At 45.5% G+C, this 22,353-nt stretch overlaps 1 protein-coding gene across 12 annotated transcripts in view; it reads right to left on the bottom strand.

Annotated features, from left to right (window-relative positions):
* Positions 1-22,353, bottom strand: part of TIAM1 (TIAM Rac1 associated GEF 1) — a 193,021-nt gene that overhangs the window by 62,322 nt on the left and 108,346 nt on the right. For all 12 annotated transcript variants that reach the window (XR_009965520.1, XM_062622185.1, XM_062622179.1 and 9 more), the window contains 3 exons: positions 21,097-22,076; positions 4,385-4,832; positions 1,925-2,097 (listed from right to left, as the gene is read on the bottom strand). Coding sequence is in view for 11 of the 12 variants with exons in the window: in XM_062622187.1 (XP_062478171.1) it covers positions 1,925-2,097; positions 4,385-4,832; positions 21,097-22,076 (1,601 nt within the window). In the remaining variant the exon portion in view is untranslated. The remainder of the gene's footprint in view (positions 1-1,924; positions 2,098-4,384; positions 4,833-21,096; positions 22,077-22,353) is intronic.

The raw sequence follows: 22,353 nt of genomic DNA on the forward strand, positions 1-22,353 counted from the left end.
AAAACAGCAAGAGGTAATGCTTTTATCTTATTCAATTTTGTAATATTATCAGTATACCATCGGACTTGGTTTTCTTTTTGGTCTCCTGGGGAGAGGAAAAAAGGTATCTGGAATAGATTTGGGGGCTGAAGACTCTTTTGGTAAATGAGTAGGCAAGGGAATCACTCCTCCACAGAAAGGACCACGTAAACAAGCTGCAAACACCTGATAGATAAGTAAGTGGTGTCACAAGTTGCTCTGAGCTCCTAGAAAATACATGTGACGTGCAAGTAATGGATGCGTGTAGGCATGATAAGAACTGACTGAGCAAGAAATCATTGTGTAGGATGTATGTGATGTCTCTAGGTGCAATGCAGTGGGAAGGCTTGTTACAAGATATCCAGTATCTGTACTCATTACAATGCAACCCTATTTTTCTCCTTAAGTACACAGTCTCTATAGGAGAGGAATAGTCTTCTGCAGGTCTGCGGTTTCGTCTCATCAAACCTCTATTACAGCACTATGTTATGTGTGCACGGATGTGTATGACATGAACAGTTAAGTAACACAACTGAGCAGCCACACGTGTGCGTCAGCTGCCCTGAGTGCAGTAGAGCAAGCCCTACAGCACAGTCACTTGTCCATTACTTCCACCACTGCAGCTGGTCTCCTTCCCTTCTCCCCAGACTCATCCCTTATTTCTCTTCTGCTTCACTAGCAATGCATGAGTTCTGTGGCTGAAGGGACATTTGTAGAAAAAATTCTACAAGACAATATAAATGAAGTTTTTTCATTTGAAAAGGCTCATTTTTGCTTTTCCCAAAAAATCTATATGCAAATCTACCCACGGCATAATGACACAGAGCTTTTAATGAATAAGGTCCTATGTTGCCACAAAAGAAACGTACTGAATGTGACCTTTTCAGTATTTAACATCCACTGGCATTAATTTTATGAGAATGAAGGTTTTCCCTTAGAAAACTGCATGGAAAAGATTTTACAACTCATATCAGTAGGTATCAAGAGGAGGTGGTGCTCTACAATCTTTCAAGCACATGCTGAGACTACAGGCACCACACTTACCTCCTGGATGAAGCTCACCAGGTGGCAAAATACATGTACCCTGTCAAGCAAAGGCATGAAGTAGAAAAGGGCAGTCGAGTATTGCACTATGAGCTGAGGAAAAATCAGACTGAGATGGCAGAGTAGCTAGTCCACAAAAAAATAATTCTTTTTTTCAGTATGCAAATAGATACTCAGTCTCTTCAAGATGAGAGCCAGCACCACTTCTTTCCAGTCAGTAAGGCTTTTTCGTTTTGCACTGGTTTGAGAATCTAGTCCCATTCTAGTGGAATGGCGACCTAAAAATCACTCAGGGAAGCAGCAGTTACTAAAATACAGAAATCTTTTTCAGTGAAACACATCAACTAATGTATGGTCCTTGATATAAGTACCCTGTGAAATTCAGACATTTCTATTTTCTGATTAATAAAACTAAACATGCAGTCATGTTCAGTTTTCAGTCTCCTCTCTGGCAACTGAAAAATGTTGATTAAGGCCTGTATGAATGATGGGCAACTGGATTCTTCAGCACTACTGGGTGGGTACCTGGAGGCCCAACTACCCCTTGCACTTCAGACTCCCAGTTTTCACAGGGATGTAAGAATATTTCTTACTTCTTACTTTGTTCCAACCATCTACGCAAAGAGGGTCTGGTCACTCAATAAAACCAGCAGACCTGACAGTGATTCAAATGTGGTAGTGGGTCTCTTGAGTGGCATTTACTGAATACATCATGTCCTTACTCTAGCAGTGTCAGAGGAAAATCTCAAACCTACTGGAGTCAGCAGGATTTTCCCATTGATTTCAACCACAGCTAAGATGTCCTCCTTGGTCAGAGACAATAAAAACGAACAACTTTGTCAAACCCTTGAACCGGACCAACCTGAAAGAGGAAAGCGTCCCCAAGGGAGTTACTAAGACAGAAGACAAAGTCCTTCTTGGGGTGTTCAGGCACCGCTTGCACTATGCTGTTTTCCACCCAGACAGCGTGCTTTGGGATGCTGTTGTGGTCAATGCCGGATCTGCCATCAGTCTCATAAAAAAACAATGTGCATCCTGAAAGAGATGATTGCATATTAGCAAGCAATACATTTAAAACACCAACAGCCACCCTGCATCTCTTCAGCACTGGTACTTGGGACTATAAATCATCCATAAAACTGTCACAGGGATGAGGGAGGATTTGCCGAGGCCATTTAAGTTTTCAGCCCCACAGCAGAAAGCACCAGCAACAGCCCAGGTTTTAGCCAGACAAGGTTGTAGTTTCCACGTCATGAAGGCATACCATGAGCTGTATGGTACTTGAAGCTGTGCCCCAGCAGGCCATTTTGTTCATTCTAGGCAGCCGCAGGCATGAAAGTCGTGGGTAGTAATATACAGCCCCAGATGAGAAACATCATTATAAGTCCGAAAATGGGGATCCTTCATGGCCACTCAGTCCCACTGAGGGGACCAAAGGAAAACACAGGCTTGACAGCGTGTCTCCCATGGCAGTGCTGGACAGCTTTGAGCGGCCCTGAGGAGCAGACAGGCCCCAGGCAAACCTCCATGGCCCTGCCTCAGCCTCCTGTGGCTGCTGCAGTCCCTGCAAGGCAAAGATCAAGCGATTTAATTACTGGATGCAGATGAGTAACTGGAAGAAAAATGGAATGAGTTTTGCTCGCTGAAAGACTGACGTACAAAAACAACCCAGCAAACAAAAGGCATAAACCAAAATCCTTATTCCACTTATTCCTTACTCCAGCTCTGACTCAGGGTGATGCAGCCAAAAACAAAACCCCATTATAACTGGGGGCAGCAAACAACCTGCTTGGTTTTACAAAATAGCCTTTACAGTTCTCGGGGTGGACAGGGGAGGTAGGTATAGCAAGGCTGCAATTTGGGGGACTCAAAAAAAAGTTGTGCTACACTGAAACTGGCAGATAGTTTCTCTGTCTCTGGAACCAGCCCTCTCGATGCAAAGGGATTCCCTGTTACCCAGCCTCTCAGAAAAGTATTTGCAGCCAAACAATAGCAGCTGTTAACTTCAAAGCCTCGCTTCAACACTAACATTATTAAGGCACAGCAATCCAAGGAGCAAACACTCCACTTGAGTCAAAGCACTTCAAAATAACATTGCCTCTGTGCTCTTCCTTCCCTTTTCCCTCCCAGATGGCCCTTTGTTTGCCTGCTCCTCACAGCAAGACCTTCCTGCCACAGGGCCTTCCTTTCAGGAGATTAGGGCTGCCTCTGCCCCCTCCCTCTCTCCTCCTTCACTTTCCCAGTCTCCCTAACCACCCGGAGGAAGATCTGGCACCCAACTTCGCTGCTGGTTTTTAAACAGTGCTGCAAATTAAAACAAAGAAAATGTTATTTAAAAAAAAGCACTCTGTGGGGAGCACAGGGCTTTAAATAGTCTGGGCTTCTTGGTAATCCCATCTACAGCAGGAAACATGGCTCTGCCTTCCCTGGTTCACAGAGGAGGTGGGTAGTGGTGGTGGAGAGCAAGGCCAGTCCTGGAACCCTGCAGGCATTGCTTCCCATTTTACTGCTAATGCAACCACATGAAGATTAATTAGAGGTCACTTTAGGAGGCCAGCTCCTGAGTTTCACTGCTCCGTTAATATTTATATGCATTTATAAGCACTCGGACTCCAGACAAAGCTGGAGCATGCTCCTAGCAGGAACGGCCACATGCTGAGGGCTGCCCACCGCAAAATGGGTGATGCACTCAGAGCCAACATCTCCCAAGTCACAGGCCAACCTCTATGACCAAACCGCGGCTTCCTGTCCACACCATGAACGTGCTGCAACTCACTGAGTGTTTATACTTATGAAGCAGGTCTCACAGGAGAGGCCAATGGCACTAAACACAAGAGTTACAAGAGGAATGCACACAAAGACAGAGCTCCTGTTTGAAGGCATGCCGCTGTCATCACTAGCAAACTCCCACTGTCATGTGCTTGCAGCTGCACACAGGTGTTCAGTTTCTCAGCAAGCCATAGATGTGCTTCTGAAAGGAAACACCCAGTGCTCAGAGAAGCCACCCTTCATGGTGACAGCAGGACTCAAAGATGGGTATTCCATGACTCAAAGCAGGGCATAAATGCCACTTCAGTGCAGCAGTAATGTGTCTTCAACTACACATGTTGCCATAAATGTGAGTACATCAACAAACATCAAACAAAATTCCTGTCTGAAAAACATCAGGACAACTTCCTCATACTTGATGTTAATTATACTGAAGTTCACAGCAGCTTTTGTTAAGAGTCTAGGCTACTGGTTTCTTCATCTGCAGCAATACACAACCCACAGGACACCGCGGACACCCAACTGGATGACCCCTTGCACACTCGCTCTGTACCTTTCAGGGAAACCCAGTAGTGCTTCCATTTCCTGCGCGTGGCTGACTCCACTTTCTTGTTCTTTTTGTGCACCAGGAAGTTTTTCACTGCCAGAGCACCGGCTTTGCGTACCGTGCCCTGGGCAGCCGTCAGGAGGATGTCAGACTGCCCTGGGGAGCTGAGGGTGCCGCTGCTCTGCTCGTCACTGAGGGCAGAGCCGGCCTCCTCCAGGTTCTCGCTGTTGGTGGTGCTCATCTCCAGCTCCCGGCGGAAGTTCTCGTACACCCCCTGCCGAAGCCCATCGCCTGTTGAGCTGCTCCCACTGTCGCTGCCGATGAAAGCCCGACTGGCTGTCGGGGAGTAACTTGAGTTGGTAGCATTGGAGCGTCTAGAAAGAAGGTCGGTGTCGGTGGCTGCTCCCTCAATCCCACTGTCGGTGAACTCGCTCCCCTCACCTGCGTTGACATCCTAGTTGCAGGAGAGACACAGCGTAAGATGAAGAGCCTGGACAAGCCTGTCCTTCGGGAGATACCATCAGAACCCAAGTTCCAGTTACTCAGCTGGCACCATGTTTCTCCATACCCCCATTTTGTCTGGCACTGGAAATCCCTCATCTCTTTTTGTTCAGAAGACAAACAACTGGAATTAAAGGTGGGGTAGGCAGAACTTCCATCAGAGTTTAGTAAATACCAGCCATACAGGCACAATTTCAGGTGGTGCTTCTACAGCCTTAGCATTTTGGAATATAAGACACAGCATCATCTGTTTACATTAAGCTAACAGTGCTAAAGGTTTTGCAAAAGGAGAACATATGGGAGCAAAAACTGGTAGCGTCAAGAAAAACAGCAATCAACCTACGCATTTTGAAAGGAAAACATTGATATAGTACGCTCACACCTCCAGCTGAAGATGAATCTTAGATATCCCAAAGATTATAATTTGAAAATTATATAACTAAAAAGGTACCCCCTTTTTTTTTATGCTAAGGAGTTAATATATTTGAGATTATTTCTGGTTTGTGTCACTTCAACTTCACAAACCCTAGCCATTTGCCACGTGATATCCCCTGCCAAATCCCACTGTGATAGACTGTCAAAATACCACAACAGACCTTTCCTGGTCCCAAACAACTTGGAGCTGAAGGATCAGAAGGGCCAAGAATATGGCCAGCTTGAATAAGACAGGGAACAACACAACTGAATTCACGTTTTGAAGGCATACTGGCTCAGCCTGCCCCCTGCAACAATGCTGGTGCTCACAGGAGGCTAACCTCTACCATCTCAGCACCCAGAGGCATCTGTGGCAGTTTTCGAAGGAGGACAAAAAAAGGCCAAGCCCTGTAAGTCGAGACAAATATCTTACATTAGATACTCACGAGAAAAGGGAGCCAAGGAAGAAGATGCAAAGTGGTGAGAAACATGGCCAAAACAACAGGAATTTCAGCCTCCGCCTCTCCTGCAAGAGCAGCTGGTGCTCAATTTATAAGTTATTTTTAAAGAAAGAGAAGTCTCTGAGAAGAGTTGGCAGAATGCAGTGTTTATTTTGAGAGAAAACAAGCTTCTAGGTGTTGGTTCAAGCACCAGTTTTCTGTGCATTCAAGAGCAGCTCTGCATAAACCAAGAAACCCTCCACGGAGCTCTGTTTGAAACCTTCCTCCTGTAGAGCACGAGCTGGATGAGGAAACCTTAGGGGGAGGGGTGTTGCTGAATTTGACCAACTTTTAAGGCATTTATTTGTCATGGATGGGCCTGTTCTTTATAAACGCTACCTCTTGGGGGGGACTTGAAGTCCAGCTGGAAGAATAAGTGCTTCCTTCCCTGCTCAATGAGCACAGTTATCCTAGTCAGTCTGGTTATTTAATGCAACACGTTGTGATAGACAAGCTGTTCTGGACTGGCCAATATTCCTCTACTCTCACTGCATGTGAATGAGCCAAGAAGGGCTTCCAGTAAGTGCAGTTATCTATCCACATGGAGAAATCTTCACAACCACACGATTTTTCCTGCTGTTCCAATATATGTGTATTTTGGAAACCAATTTTCTTCCCATTTCTTGCAGCACTGCAAAGGAGTGATATGGAGAGGGGAACTGGTGCTGCTCAGAACCCTGTGTTTACAAAACACTGCTGCAAGTGAGTTTTTGCACTCCATCAGGAAAAGCTGGATGGTGCACCTTCTGATGACAGCACTCCATGTGAGACCCTGTGCGTCAGGGAGCCAGGACTGGCATGGCCGCTTGATACTCACACACCTGAGGCACTGCCTCTCTGCCAACACTGCTACATCAGCCTAAAACTGGAACACCAAAGAACTGAATCAGGCCCCCATGTTCCCTGGGATAATTGTTCCCATAGAAGAATCCGGGTTTGCATTTGCCTTCTGGGCCTTTCTTCTTCTGTAACTTTTTTGAAGTGAAAAAGTGTGGCACTCATATGGCATAAATGAACCTGCATTCTGCAATGAACACTGCATAATGGTGGCAACGAAAATTATTTGAGCTTTTGAGCATTTTATTTTAGGTTAATTATTTAATAAACATTCAATCTGTCTTGTAATTATTTTGTCCATGCTATACAAAAAGTACAGAGCGAATTTCAAATTTTTAGCTAACATGACTTTTAGGAAGTATGTCTCATGCTTTAACTAAAATTAGTCTGTTTAAAAAAATAAAGAGCTACTAAAACAGACCACCAACTTGAAGGATATAGCATTTGTAATTTTGCCAGGCAGTGCATGCATAAAATTTCTTTGGTGCTTTTTAGCAGATGGAGTGTTTTTTTCAAAAACAGAAGTGCAGTCAGAGATGTTCAAGCACAGCGCTGCAGTGCAGGCTCTCATGGTCCCTCATGCCTGGTGATACACAGCATTAATTGGCTCATTTTCCCCATCCATACGTAAGTATTATAGTCCGTAACTGACACACGGGCATAATGGTTAACTGTTCATTAAGATATGCAAGGATGGAAAGCTCAGACTGTTATATACACTCTTGAGCTTAAATTGTAACACTTTCTGCAAACATCTGTGTAATCTCTATCACAGTGCTAACAATAGGCTGGATGTGTCAAAAGATCTTTTCAGCATATTGATGCAGCCCTGCGCTGATCCCTCTGCTCTTAGACTCCCTTTTCCTGTCTTAAATATCTCGTACCAAAGACTTTGAGCAACCAATTCAAGCCCTTTAGTAGGAGGAGGGTCTGAACATACAGAGGTCAGGGTGGTTCAAAACCTACAGCCTGCTAATATTGTTCATGCTCATGAATTATGAAATGTAGCATTGAGTGAGCTTAGCACTTTCGGAAGTCTGCTGTATGAGAAGATTGGTCTCAGGGTTAGTAGGGTTAAGAGCATTCATTGCACAGGTCTCTGACTTTTGAGTTCTTGCTGTAATGTCAGCTCGTTCTCATCAGAGGGTATGAAAAGATCTGACAAAGCAGCCAGCATCTGCTCTGGCTGTCCTGCAGTTCTATAACCCACATACTGAAGCGCATTCAATTAAGAGTTCAGCAGAAAGTAGAGAGGTTTAGTATTGTGCTTCTACAGAAATGTGCCAAGGCTGAAGGTTAGCAGTCCCAAGCCAAGCAACCAACGTTAGCAGGGATTGATGAACACACCACCTGGGGCACAGAACTACTGCAAATTTTCAAACGAGTATGCTAAGAACTAGGCATCCCAGCTCACACTGTGAGCAGCATGGCTCTCCACTGATGAGATCAATGTGGATACATGGCCCCCTAGCTTTGGTGTCCAGCTTCAAAGTACCTACTGACATGGCCACCACAGGCTACTACCCAGAAGCAAAGCAAACATTGCATAACCTTGATGAGAACTATTTAAGAATTACTCATGTTTCCTGCTTAGGTTCTCAAAGAGCCCCATGGGCAACAGCAACTATTTCTCTCCTTCAAGGAAGACTTATGTCGTGGTTTAAACCCAGTCAGGTAACTCGTTCACTCACTCCCCCCCTTCTTGCCCTCCCCCTACTCCCGGAGGGACAGGGAGGAGAATCGAAAAGAATGCAACTCCCACGGGTTGAGATAAGAACAGTTTAGTAACTAAGGTATGACACAGATCACTACTGCTACCACCAATGATAATAATGATAAAGGAAATAACAAGGGAAGAGAATACAACACCTCACCACCAGCCGACTGATAACTCGCCCCCCCCCCCAGCCCGACCAAGCTCCGACCGATACCTCCTCCAACCCTGCAGTCTCCCAGCCCTTCCGGCTAACTCCCAGTTACACCCTGGGCATGACGTGCTGTGGTATGGAATACCTCTCTGGCTAGCTTGGGTCAGGTGTCCTGTCTCTGCTTCCTCCCGGCTTCCCCTCCTCCCTGGCAGAGCATGAGGCTCACAAAGTCCTTGGCCAAACCAAAACATCAGTGTTATCAGCTCTGTTCCCCAGCTGAAAGTCAAAACACTGCACTGCACCAGCTACCAAGAAGGAGAAAAATGACTGCTACTGCTGAACCCAGGACAACTTATTACCATTCCAGTTCCATGATGGGATGCACCACAAAGGCTTGCTAAAAACACAGGCATTTCAATCCTCGGCAGAAGGAATTCCCAGGTGAAGACTCTTGAGGACAAGAGTAAACTACAGACATGGCTCACCCTTCACTACCAATCCCTCTGACTCCTACCCAGTGTCCCTGCACCTCTCCATCATGATGCTGATGGCATGTGCCAGGCACATCTTGGGAACTGGGGAGACAGCTGAAGACTGCAGAGCGCAGTTTGGGACATTATACACGCATTACAACAAATCACCAGCACATTACTCCAGACTTGTAATTGCTATCACGAAGGGCCTCTAGTTCATTTTATGGGTCAAAACCTCCCAAAATTTCATTCAGAAATGTGTATGATTCAGGACACCACACGTTATACTTTGCACTTCACCCAAGATCTTGCGTTTTGTACTTTCAGGCTGTCAAACAGCTGTATCCACGCAGAGGAATATTTTTGCCCAGAGAAACCATCCCAGGAACCAAATGCAAGACTGGAACTAAAATCTGTGCTGCCCCACTTAGCCCTTCCACTGGTGTTTATCTAGCTTTGGGCCTGAGAGGACAAAGAGGGCAAAGCAAGAGGGAGGTGGAAATCATTAAATTGGTCACACTAAGTAGAAAGCATGCAGCAAAGAAAGGAAAGCATATTTCCTCAAGACAGAAAGATGGGGGAAGTCATGGGAATAGCAGTTCTTAGCATTTCGTGAAGACAGCAGGTCTTGGAAGACAACAAACTGAACTAAGGAGGGTTTTTGTCGCTTCAATTTAAGATTACTCTATGGAAAGCAGGATGTATAAAGACCGCTGGCTAAAGAAGGACACTAAACAGGGCGTAGCAACTGCTGCACAGTGTGCCTTGATGGGGAGATGGTAAGTAGTAGCAGAGCTTTCACCAGGATATGGGATCCCTGCCACTGCTGAAGATGCCAGAGAAGCAGAACCATTTCTTATACTGGCAGTGCTACTGTATCAGTTGTAAATGCACAGGGTTTATGAAAGGAGGTTCAGCAGACAGTAATGGAGGGAAAGAGGAGGGAAAGGATGAATGCCTGACAACAGAGAGATACAACACAGTGAGAAACCAGAGATGGGCTGAATAGTGCCGTTGTTACCAAAAAGAATGCACTGAGGCCCAGCAAGCAGGCCACGTGCCAGGACAGCTACAACAGCCCTAATAGCATTCAAGTGTAATGAAGCGGAATTATCACAGCCCCATCAAATTCAGAGAACAATTTAACTGATGAACTAATTGGGCAAAATATTAGTGAATGTATTTGCAACCCACTTAAATATATGTTTTGTCCTCACATGAACACTGGGTTTCATGCAAAGCAAGACAGTGGGAATAAAACTGTAATGCAAGCTACATCAAGCTAATGTACTCAGCACTGTAGCTTTTACATTCTCATGTGACACTCATACCTCTATACGTCCACTACAGCCATTTGTAAACATTATTTTGTTAAAAAATTCTTGCTAAATTTAGAAGATATACAGAAAAAGAAAAAAACAAACCAAACCAAACCAAACCACTTTTGTTTTAGAAAAGAAATTCTACCTTCAGCTAGCCAAAATGAAGAAAAAATGTTCCAAGTGCCTTTGTCCCCCTGTTGAACACATTTGATATTGGCCTCTGTTAGCAAGAGACCACTGGATGGGACAAACCTTTCCCAAATCTCTGGCTCATCATTGGACACATTCCAATCGCTTGCAATAACAATGCACTTACCAAACCTCCCACCAACCTGTAGCCCTGCTACAGACACTGTTAAAATGGCTTGATGAATCACTTTCTCCTGCCTGATCAACACCAGTGATTCATAAGCACTTTAGGCATGTGGGACCTATTTAGTAGGAAAACTCTTACTTCCCTAATAGTAACAATTCCTTATGTGGTTAATAATTCTTACTAATTTAACCATTAGATTAAAAATACTCTTTAGTGAAGTTTTTTTTTTTTTTTGTTCTTGGAAGGGGCTCCCTCCAAGAGTACGCATATCCTGTGTTCCCCATCCTGCTCAGCAACAGAGCAATAAGGCGTCCACATTCGGCAACAGCCTGAAATTGCGCATAACCTGTCTGGCTGCTAGTTAGACAAGCACCACAGAATACATTTAAAATAGATGGGTAAGCAGCCTGATAGTTTGCATGCTTTTATGTGTCTGCTGTCCCTTTGAAGCTCCTCTGTAGAAAAAGATTGGCCTGATAAGTGTTTTTCCTCTCTTTTCAGTCCTGACTCTACCATCATTTGATGGTCAAGGTAGTCTGATAAGGCACAACTTGCTTCAAAACAAAATTAAATCCTTTTTCCAGAATAACTTGAACACCCAGTAATGGATGCATTAGAAGATTTCTCTGTCTTGAAAAGAGTCAAAACATTCCAAAAAGCAAAGATTAATCATAAATTGAAAGTGAAACCTGAGTGGGAGAAATGGGTTTAAAGCTGCAGTGGAGAAGCACAAAAGCAACTCCGCAGCTCATTCTGTCTGGGAGGAATACAGTTTTGAAGACTGTTACTAAGGTACTGAACCATGTCCAAATGCCTCTAAAATCAGAGGAATTATAATAATGACATGAAGGAGATCTGCCACCGCACAAATGAACACAGCCCCTCAACCAGATGCTGGGAGTTGATATGAAAGAAGGTTCTGAAGATGCATACAGACCTGTATACAACAGGACAGTACTGTATGAGAACTAGCCAGGATGCATCAGATTGACAGCAGGCTTTGCAGAACTAAACTGACAGCCACAAACCAGCACAGGCCAACTGCAGTTTTCTGCTGGATTGATGGGGTGCTGTTTAAACCTCCTAGGAGGGCTCCCAAGTTGAGTGAGGTACAGTTAGAAGCCAACTGCAATTTGTATACGGACACTAGACTGAGATGCTGGGTTCGTTACCTTTAGGAATTCAAAGAAATCGGATATTGATATGAACAAGCAGCTTTGGTTCCTACTTCTTTGCACTCACCACACACAACAGTTCTTCTGTTAATGTCTGGAAGCATCAAAATTAAACAAAACAAAACTTATATGTATTATTAAAGCTGCTCAGAGTGGTTTAATAAGCAAGCAGGTTTTGGTCATGGCTCTCTGAAATCAAACTTACTCCCAACAAAAAAGGTACTAGCCCAGACCTCTAGATATTTCTCCTAGCAGGAAACTTCACACTTACTGTGAAAGGATGAATCACAGTCACATGTTTCTGGGCAGTAATCCCTGAGAAAGTCTTAATGTGTAGATTTCAATGGTTTTTGGTTCCACGGTTCCTCTATGAACTTATCTTGGTGAATGCTGTACAGCGTAATTTGGCTCCTTGGAAAGACAGACAAGATACTAGGTGCCAGGTACCCCGAAGATACTCAAATATGGGAAGGAGATGTGCATCCACTTTGCTCCTGCAGGACAGGCAGGTAGCAAACAACAACGTATCAAGCACCCATCAACCCTATTTCCTTTGCAGGCAACTCTGATAATGTATGGCTGTTACCTTAGTATTACGTTTGGCTCCTTCATGTTAAACAACCATCTAAGCTTAGTGCTGTAATACAGGGGTTGGGAACATTTTTGGTTCACTGACTCCCTGGACATTTTCCAGCTAATACATGGGTCCTTCCAGAAGGACCTTCTCTGCAGATGTTGTAGATTCCTCCCCAGGGGGCCTGGTTTTCTTACTGGACTTAGATGCCTTAAAGGCAAATTACGAACCCACAGGGCCTCCTGCAGCAGACAGGAAAGTACAACCCTGGAGTACTTGTCAGCTGTGAGACAGAAAATGTTGAAAATTAAACTGTCCCCCATACCGCTGCAGGAAAATATACGGGACATCTTTAACCTTCTCTCCAAGGTCCTGGGCACAGTTCTTCACTGACTCAGGACAGTTGCAGCATCAGTCTGTGATCTGTTCATATTCAGAAAGTTTGTTTTGCATCCCTAAGAGCTAAAGTATTGGGCAAAGGGAAGAGGATGTTTTGATTTTACTTTTTAATAACATGACAGAAATCCAAGCCTGCAAGAGAATGCAGAAAGGGCAACAGGGCCCTTAGCTGGAAACAGCATGAAACGCTACCATGGGACCTGAGCACAGAGGCTCTTCCCTGACTTTAGCACTGACTTTTAAGGAGTGCTAAAGTATATAATACCATGAACGAGAATCAATCTGTAATCCAGTAAAGCTTCTTGGATTGTGGTCCCTGCACAGAGCTTCAACACCTGCACAGATTTGGGGTAGGCGTCTGCTTTGCATTCCCAGCAGTTGGAATAAGTCTCAGTTCCTAAGTGCTGCAGTGTTTAATCCCTCTGTTCCCAAATGATATGCTGAGGACCCCCCAAAACTTACCTTGCTTTCATCCCAATAGACCACCCAGATGAAGACAATTTCTAGATGGATTGAACTAACCATAAAGTAATGCAAGCAGCCTAACTGTGCTTGAGTTAAACAAATGGCAATATGCCCAACCAAAATCCTCAAAGTAAAATACAGGGTTAGGTTACTTTTTGTTCACTCAGTGCCAAGAAGAGGCAGTTCTTCTTGAGAAATGCAATAGAGGGGGTAGAAGTGAGGAAGGGCGAAAGCTGCTAGAAGAGCAGCTTGAAATTAAAACATACCATGTGGGAGGTGTTCACCTGAACAATCACCTAACTTAAGGAAGCAGGGAAATGTCTGCCATCTGGAAAGATGACTAGTCACAGGATCACATGCTGAAGCTCTCTGAAAAGAAACATTTCAGTGGAGCACTTCATGGAAAGGATCACTACTGCAAATTAGATCCATCTAAGTAAGCACAGCCCAGCAAACATGCAGCTGGGGCAACCTGCCTGTGATTTTTAAGTGAAATGTACCTGAAACTAAAAACATGCAGTCTATATGGCTCTACAGAGAATACAATTATTGCCAGTGGTACAAGCACTTCAGATGTATAAATGACAAAGTCCTACTGTTTAAAAAAACATGCCTGAATAGAGATACATCAGATATCAGGACTGCTGGTTTAGTTTCATTGGCTTCAGATCAAGAGCGAAGGAAGAAAAACAAGATCTTCGAAAGAGTATGAAACATCTGCCAGCAAAGACCAAAATACTCTTTCTTACATGCTCCTCATTTCCCTGACAATACTAGGGCAGAGTTGTGTGCTCTGAAGGGAGTGACTGCTATTTGCTTTCAAATATCCTGAATAGGCAATACTTGATCTAATCTCAAACATCTGGGAAGGGCAGCCTGTTTGACAGATCAGGGAAGACCTCTGAGTTTGGGCCTGAAACCCCCTATTCAAGATTTCCTCCAGGCTCATGCTGAATCTGCTTCCAGTTAGCCAGGCTATAAACAACTCATTTGGTCTGGCCATCAAATGGGTCTCATTCAGACCTACTGAGTGTAGCCAGCAGGACCAAAGATGTGGATTGACATATGCAAGCTTGGGCTGCCACCAAAATGAGTGGCTACCCCTTCCCCCCCAAGCCCATTTCCACCCCTCCTTTAACTTGGTGCCCTGTGGCTAGTAGCTGAAAACAGAAGTGTTTGGTTTTAATAGGATAGTTTGCCTGGAAGCTCAACAAAGTGACCAGTACTCTTTATTGGGATTCAGCCCCTTGAGTCACATGAGCCAAACCATCCAACTTAAGGATCTCCAGCTTTCGGATTCAGTGTGTGGCTCAAGCTATACCTGAGACCTTGAGAAGAACCTCCATTTGAAAGGCACAATGGGACTACGTGAACAGGGGCTCAAATCAGTGAGATGCACACTGCAGATGAAAAGCAAGAACATCTCACTTTCAGGCACTTACTAAACTATGTGTCACTAATTATAATTTGATGGCACACGACTTTGTCTTTATTTCCTTCCTCAATTCCATCTGGAGTCAGACAACTAAGATTAAAGGCCTGGGTCAAACTGATTAAGAATCATACTTAGACTGAAAATAGACATGTTTTCCAGACTACAGACTGAGATGTACAGAATTACTTTAATAGGAGCAGAGCTTCAGCTGCTGAAGGCACTCTGCCTGGAAAAGTGATGAGGAGGGCTATAGGAGCAGGCTGCAAGGTCACAAGTGTTGTACTGGGAATGAACAGGATGCAGTGGAAGCCAGAAGCAGAAAATTATTTCAGAAAAGAGAATTCATGAGGGACAGGTCAACCCGACAGTCTTGGATCATTCCTTGCTCAGGAAGACGCACACCACTGATCTTCTGGGATCAGGAAGAATGCCCCAAAGGAAAGTTTACCCTGTATTCTCCCACTTTCTTTCTTTTTCTGACCTCTTGATATTTGGGAAATGAAGTATTAAGCCAGATGGTGCTTTCATGTGACTGACTCAGTGTGGTCCTTTTACACTTGACGTTATGTCCTCTGTGCCACAAAACTATTCATGAAAAAGTTTTACACAACTTAAAAACAAGCATCAGCAATCTGGAGTTTAGCCATCCTACAGAGCATAATGAAACACTATAACCTGTTATAAAATCCCCTGAGATGGTAAAAAAATAGTATCTACTGGAAAGATATTCTAATTTTAGACTGGTTTCTCTGTACATCCTCATCTAATTCCCACAAAAAGAAAACAAAAAAAAAAACCTTGGTTTCATCTCCTGCATATTCTGCGAATTTTTTTCATATAGGATTTTTTTTAAAGGTTTGAGATCCCAAATTCCTTCAAGCTACCTACAGAGACCTAAAAATAGTAATAAACTTGACAATCAGACAAAAGGGGATTTCACATGCCAAGGACAGAGTCTGCAGCTGGCGGTGACTGAGGTGCAGTTTCCAAGTCAATCAGGCAGGAAGTTTGTTCACTCTCCCCCTGCTCAGCTCCACAACAAACACTGGACTGGACACAGGAAAAAGCCTTTGCTTTCCCTGCAGAGTTGAGGGACATCTTCTAGCAGCATCTTCTCAAAAGTTATGCAAAAAAAACTGGACTGCATCATTGCAGCACTAACGCTGGAACTGAGCTTTCCAGATGAAATCACAAATTGGACTATAAAGCTCTGAGAGGAACAAGACACTCATCTCATAGGTGAGTGGCTGACTAAGCAGAAATGCTTTGGCCACCATTGGATTTTAATGTACACAGGAGTCACACGATGTTCTAAATACTGCTTGTAAACACCATCGCTCCCATAGAAAGCTTCAGACATACTAGGAACTACTCCTAATGTCTTCCCCTACAAAGCAAATAACCAGCACTGGAAGCCCATGAAGGTCTCTGGTTTTGATGTCCACTGCCATCACCACCTCAGCTACCACAAAAACCAGAGAGGAGGAGTGGAACCTGCTGAGCCGGAGCCAGCATCGGGTAGCAGATGCCCATGAACAGACACACTGCCAACACCACAGCCAGGCACATAGGTTTTGCTATGTGACAGGAACATCTTCTCTACATGCAGGATGTCTTCAGGCAACTGCCCTGGTAGCAGAGTTGATAATGTCAGACGAGGTTCATGCCCTAAGTGAGGCTGCATCCCCCTCATTTGATGATCTAAAGAAAACAGAAGTCGGAAATTATCCACAGAGGGGGAACATGGAATAAGGAAATGCTAAGATGGGCTTGGAAGTGGCACAAAAACGTATCTCACGGTTTCCATTCCCTAATTCTGCCCCTCAGATTTCAATTAGGGCTCATAACAGCAGGGGAGTATGTGGTTACATTTGTCTCTGAACATCCACTAGGAAGAGGAGGAGGAGGAGGAAGGAGTATCCTGCAGGCAGATGTTTAGCTGCAGGCAGGACACAACAGAGCTGTTTCACAAAGTCTGGATCCCAACAAGCAGGTTGTAGGATCCCGGGGACCTCACAACCCACAGCCAGAACAAGCTGTATCCAACCAGAGCTTGTCTCCCTTTAAGCAAAAATGGGTGAAGATGTCAGCCAGTTAAGCTTTTTCCACCTACATCACGTCAGCTCTGAAAGCCAAACATGATCCCAGCAGAGCTCTCCGGGAAGTCTCGCTTCATCAGAGCAGAGCCCTTAATGTTAAAACATTACAAAAACCAGAACTGCTGCGTGGGTGCCTGTCCTGGGTTCCGCAGTAGCAGTCATGTTTTTTCCTTTGTGTTAACTGGTACAGTGCTGTGTTTTGACTTCCAGTTTGAGAACAGTGTTGGTGAAGCCGATGTTCTCGGTTGTTGCTAAGTGATGTTTACCCTGACCAAGGACTCTGTGAGGCTCATGCTCTGCCAGGGAGGAGGGGAGGCTGTGAGGAAGCAGAGACGGGGCGCCTGACCCGGGCTAGCCGGGGAGGTATTCCATACCACAGCACGTCATGCCCGGGGTGAGGGGTAACTGGGAGTGACCCGGAAGGACAGGGGGCTTCCGGGTGGAGCTCGTTTCTCTTGGCCGGTGGTATCGTATTCTCTTCCCTTGTTATTTTCCCTTATCATTGTTGTAGCTGATAGTAGCGGTGGTGATTTGTTGCTGGACTGTTTTTGTCTCAACCCGTAGGAGTTGCACTCTCTCGATCCTCCTCCCCGTTCCTCCGGGAGCGGGGAAGGGGAGAGCCCCGGTGCGGGGAGGCAGGGGGGGGGAGACGGACACGGACCTCGATTGTTGTCAGCTTGGCACCACTCACTGGGAGTGAGTGAACAAGCTACCTGACTGGGTTTAAACCACGACAGTGCCCCAAGCCCACCCTGTGAATATTAACAGTTTGTGCATATTAAATATAATTGTCTCTCCAGCATTAAAAAGCTCTCCCTCTCAATTAGTGGAAAGTGACTCCCACAGTTCAATTTAAGGTTTAAATTTGGAAGGGAGAGATTTGGGGTTTGGTTTTTTTTTTCTTTCGTTTTCTTTTATTTAATGTACTTGTAAAGAACCCATGGATAAAACATTACAATAAAACATGTACAGCTCCATTCAAGGATGCTTTTTTTCCAGGAGCAGGGGTCAGCACATCATGAAAATTACAGCTACTGACAACTTCTGATCAATTTAGCCCACATAGAAAATATGACGTACATGCATATAACAGTGGCTGGACTCAGGAATGAAACACAAGGGCACAAACCCATTGCTGTGGTCTCACACTTAACCTACGCTCATTGTCATCTGCTTTCAGGGACCTCTATAGGAACTAGACTAGTCAAAAGATAGCTACAAGTGACCATCGGGACCTTCAAGCACTACTAGCACCGGGGTAGGTCAGACTAAAAAACATGTTAATATCCCAGCTATGACTTTCCAAAACCTGAAAAAAAAAACCTCACTAATAAATACAAACCCAAATTCTTGTGAGGATGGGTAATGATGATCTGGGCAGAAATCTCACTCCTGTCTGTTAGGCTCAATTAGGTGATTTTGAACAAGGGACCTACATGTGCACTGTTAAATAACACAGGGTCACTGGCCTGGAGGCCAAGAGGGAAGACTGTGTCCAGCACCACATTACATGTGGCCCTGGGTCACCTCTGTGTGGTGCCCCTATGGCCCTAAAACATAGCTATTATTTTGAGGGATTGGGAGGGGGGAGGCAGCTCAAAAGGCTGGAAAAAAAAATGACAGTTTTGCATCAGTCCACTAAATTGTTTTTATAGCATTATATGTTTTACAGCATGAGGACACATATGGCAGGCTCTGGGTCAATGCTCAAAGCAATCACCAAGAGTGTGAAGCCCCTTGAGAAAGTGTTGAAAGACTGGGAAAGGCAGAGGAAAACAAAATTCCCCAAACTGTACCCAAGTACTGTCTGGCACAGACCAATGCAGTGCCAAGGAGCACATTAACATTAAAGCAGCAAGGCCATCAGCTCTACATCTCAGCTTCCACCATCTCAAGTAGCATAACAATCACGCTCTACTTCACACCAGGAGTGTCAAGTAAAGATGAGCAAAGTGCTGAGACATCGTCAGACTGGGGACCTAGTACAGAGCAGGTTGGCAGCTTCCCTCCTCTTGCCCCATCCAAAGCCACCTAATCAGGTTCACCAATGAACCAGTCCTTTTATTTTGTGTGCAAATTTGGTCTTCCTTTTTGCTGTATTAAACACATAATGATTGTCATTTCCCTAAGCTTGCTAAAGGTAGGCTTGGGCTAACAAGACTTCATTGCTGACACTATCTTATCCTGTATGCTGCTAGGATTAAAGACTTGGAAGGAATTTTAACCTTTCCAAAGCTTTAATTTTGTTGAATTTATGTGCTAATAAACACTGCTGAGACTCCTTATAGCCACTGTCTCCAAGCTCAGGAGATACATCTAGTGAAACCAGCCCCACAAAGTGATGTCCCTGGCTATGGCTGAGGCCTCACAAAATGCTACGCAAATTTGTGACTTTCACTAAGTGCCTCAGAGTAATCTTCCTAATGCCAAGAGAGACACCAAGAAGAAAAACAAACGCTTCGCTGCTCACCAGCGTCACTGTTCTCTTTTTGTTAAATACACTTGAAAGAGGGCGGGAGGCAGCAGTTGCACCTAACAATCTCCATGAAAGCTGTTAGGTTTTCAAGGCTGCCAAATAACATCCTTTTTTTGCTTGTTGTTGTTTTTCTCTTGCTTTTTATCCTGCACTGCCCTGATGGAGCACCAAAGGTTTTTTTTTGCACTCACACCATAAACATACCCCTGAAAATAAAGGGCTGATTTTGAAGTACAAAGCTGCTGTTGTGGGACACTGCAGCATCTGCTTTAGCATGTCATTTTTATATTTAGAAGTGGCATATCTCCACAGATCAAGCATGGCCGGAAAGTCACTCAGCAACCCCTTCCCATCAGCTCTCACAAGTCAGTGCCAGCAGACAAGGGGGGCACATGCTCCTCTTGCCCTTCAACAGCCCTCTGCACCTCCACAGCCCTGCACCTCCCCTGCGGCACATTGCAACCTGCCTGACTCACGCTGTCCAGCTTCATATCTCCAGCACTGGTGTCCTGCCAACAGCTCAGTCCAGCAGCAGGACACCAGTCTGCAGGCCTCCGACTTTGACAGAACGTGCTGCTTTTTTTTTTTCTGGGTCACGCAGTGTGGTGTGCGTACGCTGCACGGCATATGTAGGATAAACCATGCAACAAAATCAGGGAAGCCACTGAAGGATGCAATCTGGTGCACAGCTCTGACCTGCGTAGCCACACTGTTTTGTGTGTGTCTCCCTGACATGTTTCTGAGCTGGTGCCCACAGCTACAAAGCAGTTCATGTAAAAAACACAGCCAGCCTCTTGCATTAGGCAGCTGGACCATGGCTCTGAGAAGGTCCAGCAAGCCCAGCAAATGCATTTAAACTGAGGGCAATATGCCCGCTATGTGTATGCCACACGCAGCTTGTACAGGTGGGCAGGATTTGTAGCTCCTTTTTCCACCTCTCTGAGCAGTCTGCCTCTTCGCTGTAAGCAGAATTGCTGTTTGCAGCACCAGACAGTGCTGTGTAACTCAATCAGGCAGAACACAGCCGAGAAAAGCAGGGCAGAAAATAAAAAAGACCCAACAGCAGCCATCAAAGCAAAGGTCACAGGTCTGGTATTTGGATAGTGGGAGGGGCACCAGACAGAAAAGCTGATCTTGGCTCAGTGCTGCCTGTTAAAAGGGTGAAGGATGAAGGGTATGACATCCTCCCTGGCTAGGAGAGGCGGCATCTTCTCCGTACATCTACATCCCCTATCATTTTTCAGTTTACAGCAGTTTGGCACCGCAGCTTGTTGGGCTGGAAGTCTCCTGCAAGGGACAGCACTGTTTCTGGGTGATGTTTTGCACAGATATGAACATCAGCTAATTAGAAGAGTGAAATTTCAACCTAGAAAGTGTTTACGATAGAGGGGAGAGGAAACACTGATATGCTGCTGCTTTGCTTCCAGCCACGAGAGCCGAGTGCTTGCACATGTGCAGGCAGCAGAAGGCAACAGAGCAGGGAGGGCAGAATGGGGAGACACAACCAACATGTGTCAGCTCCCGAGTGGAGCAATTGGCTTTGGCAGCTACCCTGGGAAAAAAGGCACCATCAGCACTGCAAAACACTCAGGAAAATCTTTAGCTGGAAAATACAGATTTATCTTTTCCAATAGGCAGTGAGGAGTGGAAAAGGCTCAGAGCTTCAGATAAGGAAGGGAGCAGTGACGGGATCAAGCCAGATGTGGATTCTGGTTAGTTCAGCTCTCTCCTGGATACAGCCTTCTTCTTGGAAAAGGCGTGTTGAAAGAAAACAGAGCCTGGAAGAACCTGGAATATCTTTATCTACAGACACAGCTTAGCAAATGCCACACACTTCATTTTACATAGAAGAAAACTGCTTTACCTGAGTAGTTTTTGCCCTTCTGCCTTGCATGCTGTTACTATGGCTAATTTGAGGGTTGGTGGCCCCTTCGGAAAGGCAGTGGGATTTCCTACAGGGCAGCGTATTGTAATTATTATAGGAAGGCGCATCCTCAGCGGTAACCGATGCCATCTTATGGCTCCCAATATCGGGGATGTCGGACACTAAATTCCGGCAGTACCCTCCAAAGGCATTCCTTGGGCCCCCGTTGACAGTAGCGCTTGGGGTTTTGGGGGAATACAAGTCACTCATAGAGTTGGAACGCTGGCAGGCAACCAGTGGCTGGGGGCTGCCATCAGCCTCCTGTGCCCGGGTGGCTTGAGCATCCTTCTCCTCAGCCAAGCCCAGGATTTCCTCATTGCTCGTTAAATGCTCCTGGCTGAGGTCAGAAAGTGAAAACTCCAGGCTGTCTTCACGCCAGATGTCGGCCGATTTGGAGCGCTTCTTCTTGAAGCTGGCTGTCTCCATAAAGTTTGTCCCGTTGGACGAGTATCGATGTGACCTCCCGTCACCTTCTCCCAGAAAGGGCGGCTCGTCCCCGTAGAGCCTGCTCTCCTCCGAGTCAGGCATGCTCTGGACGGAGGCGGCGGTGAGCACGGTGCTGCTGTCCACACTGGGGGTTACAGAGGAGTCGGTGTGGTAGGAAACAGGCCGCAGGCCCATGTCCATGCGGTCCACCCAGATGGGGCTTCCAAAGTCCTCTAGGTTAGCTTCCTGGGAGAAGGGCTCCAGGCCATTCTCCGCCAGGGACTGGGGGATGCTGGGAGTGCTGCTGGAGCGGGTGCTCACTTCTGAGTTACGGTGGATAATTTTTCCAGAAGAAGCATGCCGTGTCCGGCGAGAGGCTTTATTGGAGAGGCGCAGAGAGCGGGAAGTGTGCTTGCGACCCAGGCTGGTGTGCTTGTCTCCATAGAAGGCGTGCTCCACGCTCTGGCTCTCTGCGTTTCCCATGGTGTCACAGTCTGCAAGGGGAGAGAGTGGGGACGGTTAAAGGCAGCAAGCAACACGCAGCCGAAAAGATGAACAAACACCCTAGTACGCTGAAAACACTTTGTTTTGTTAATGAACCTACACCACAGCTTCCACCTGGTCTCACAGCATGCACTTTAACAGTGGCGACTGGTCCCATAGAATTAATTAAGGAAGCCAGCAACTGCACCAGCAAACTTACAAATACAACTCAGTCAAATCAGTATGCAGGAAAAAGCCAGACGATAACTATGCTGGTGTAAGTGAAGA

Source organism: Pezoporus occidentalis, unplaced genomic scaffold (assembly GCF_034315485.1).
Source record: "Pezoporus occidentalis ecotype Australia unplaced genomic scaffold, CSIRO_AGI_Poc_V1 ctg24, whole genome shotgun sequence".
NCBI lineage: Eukaryota > Metazoa > Chordata > Aves > Psittaciformes > Psittacidae > Pezoporus > Pezoporus occidentalis.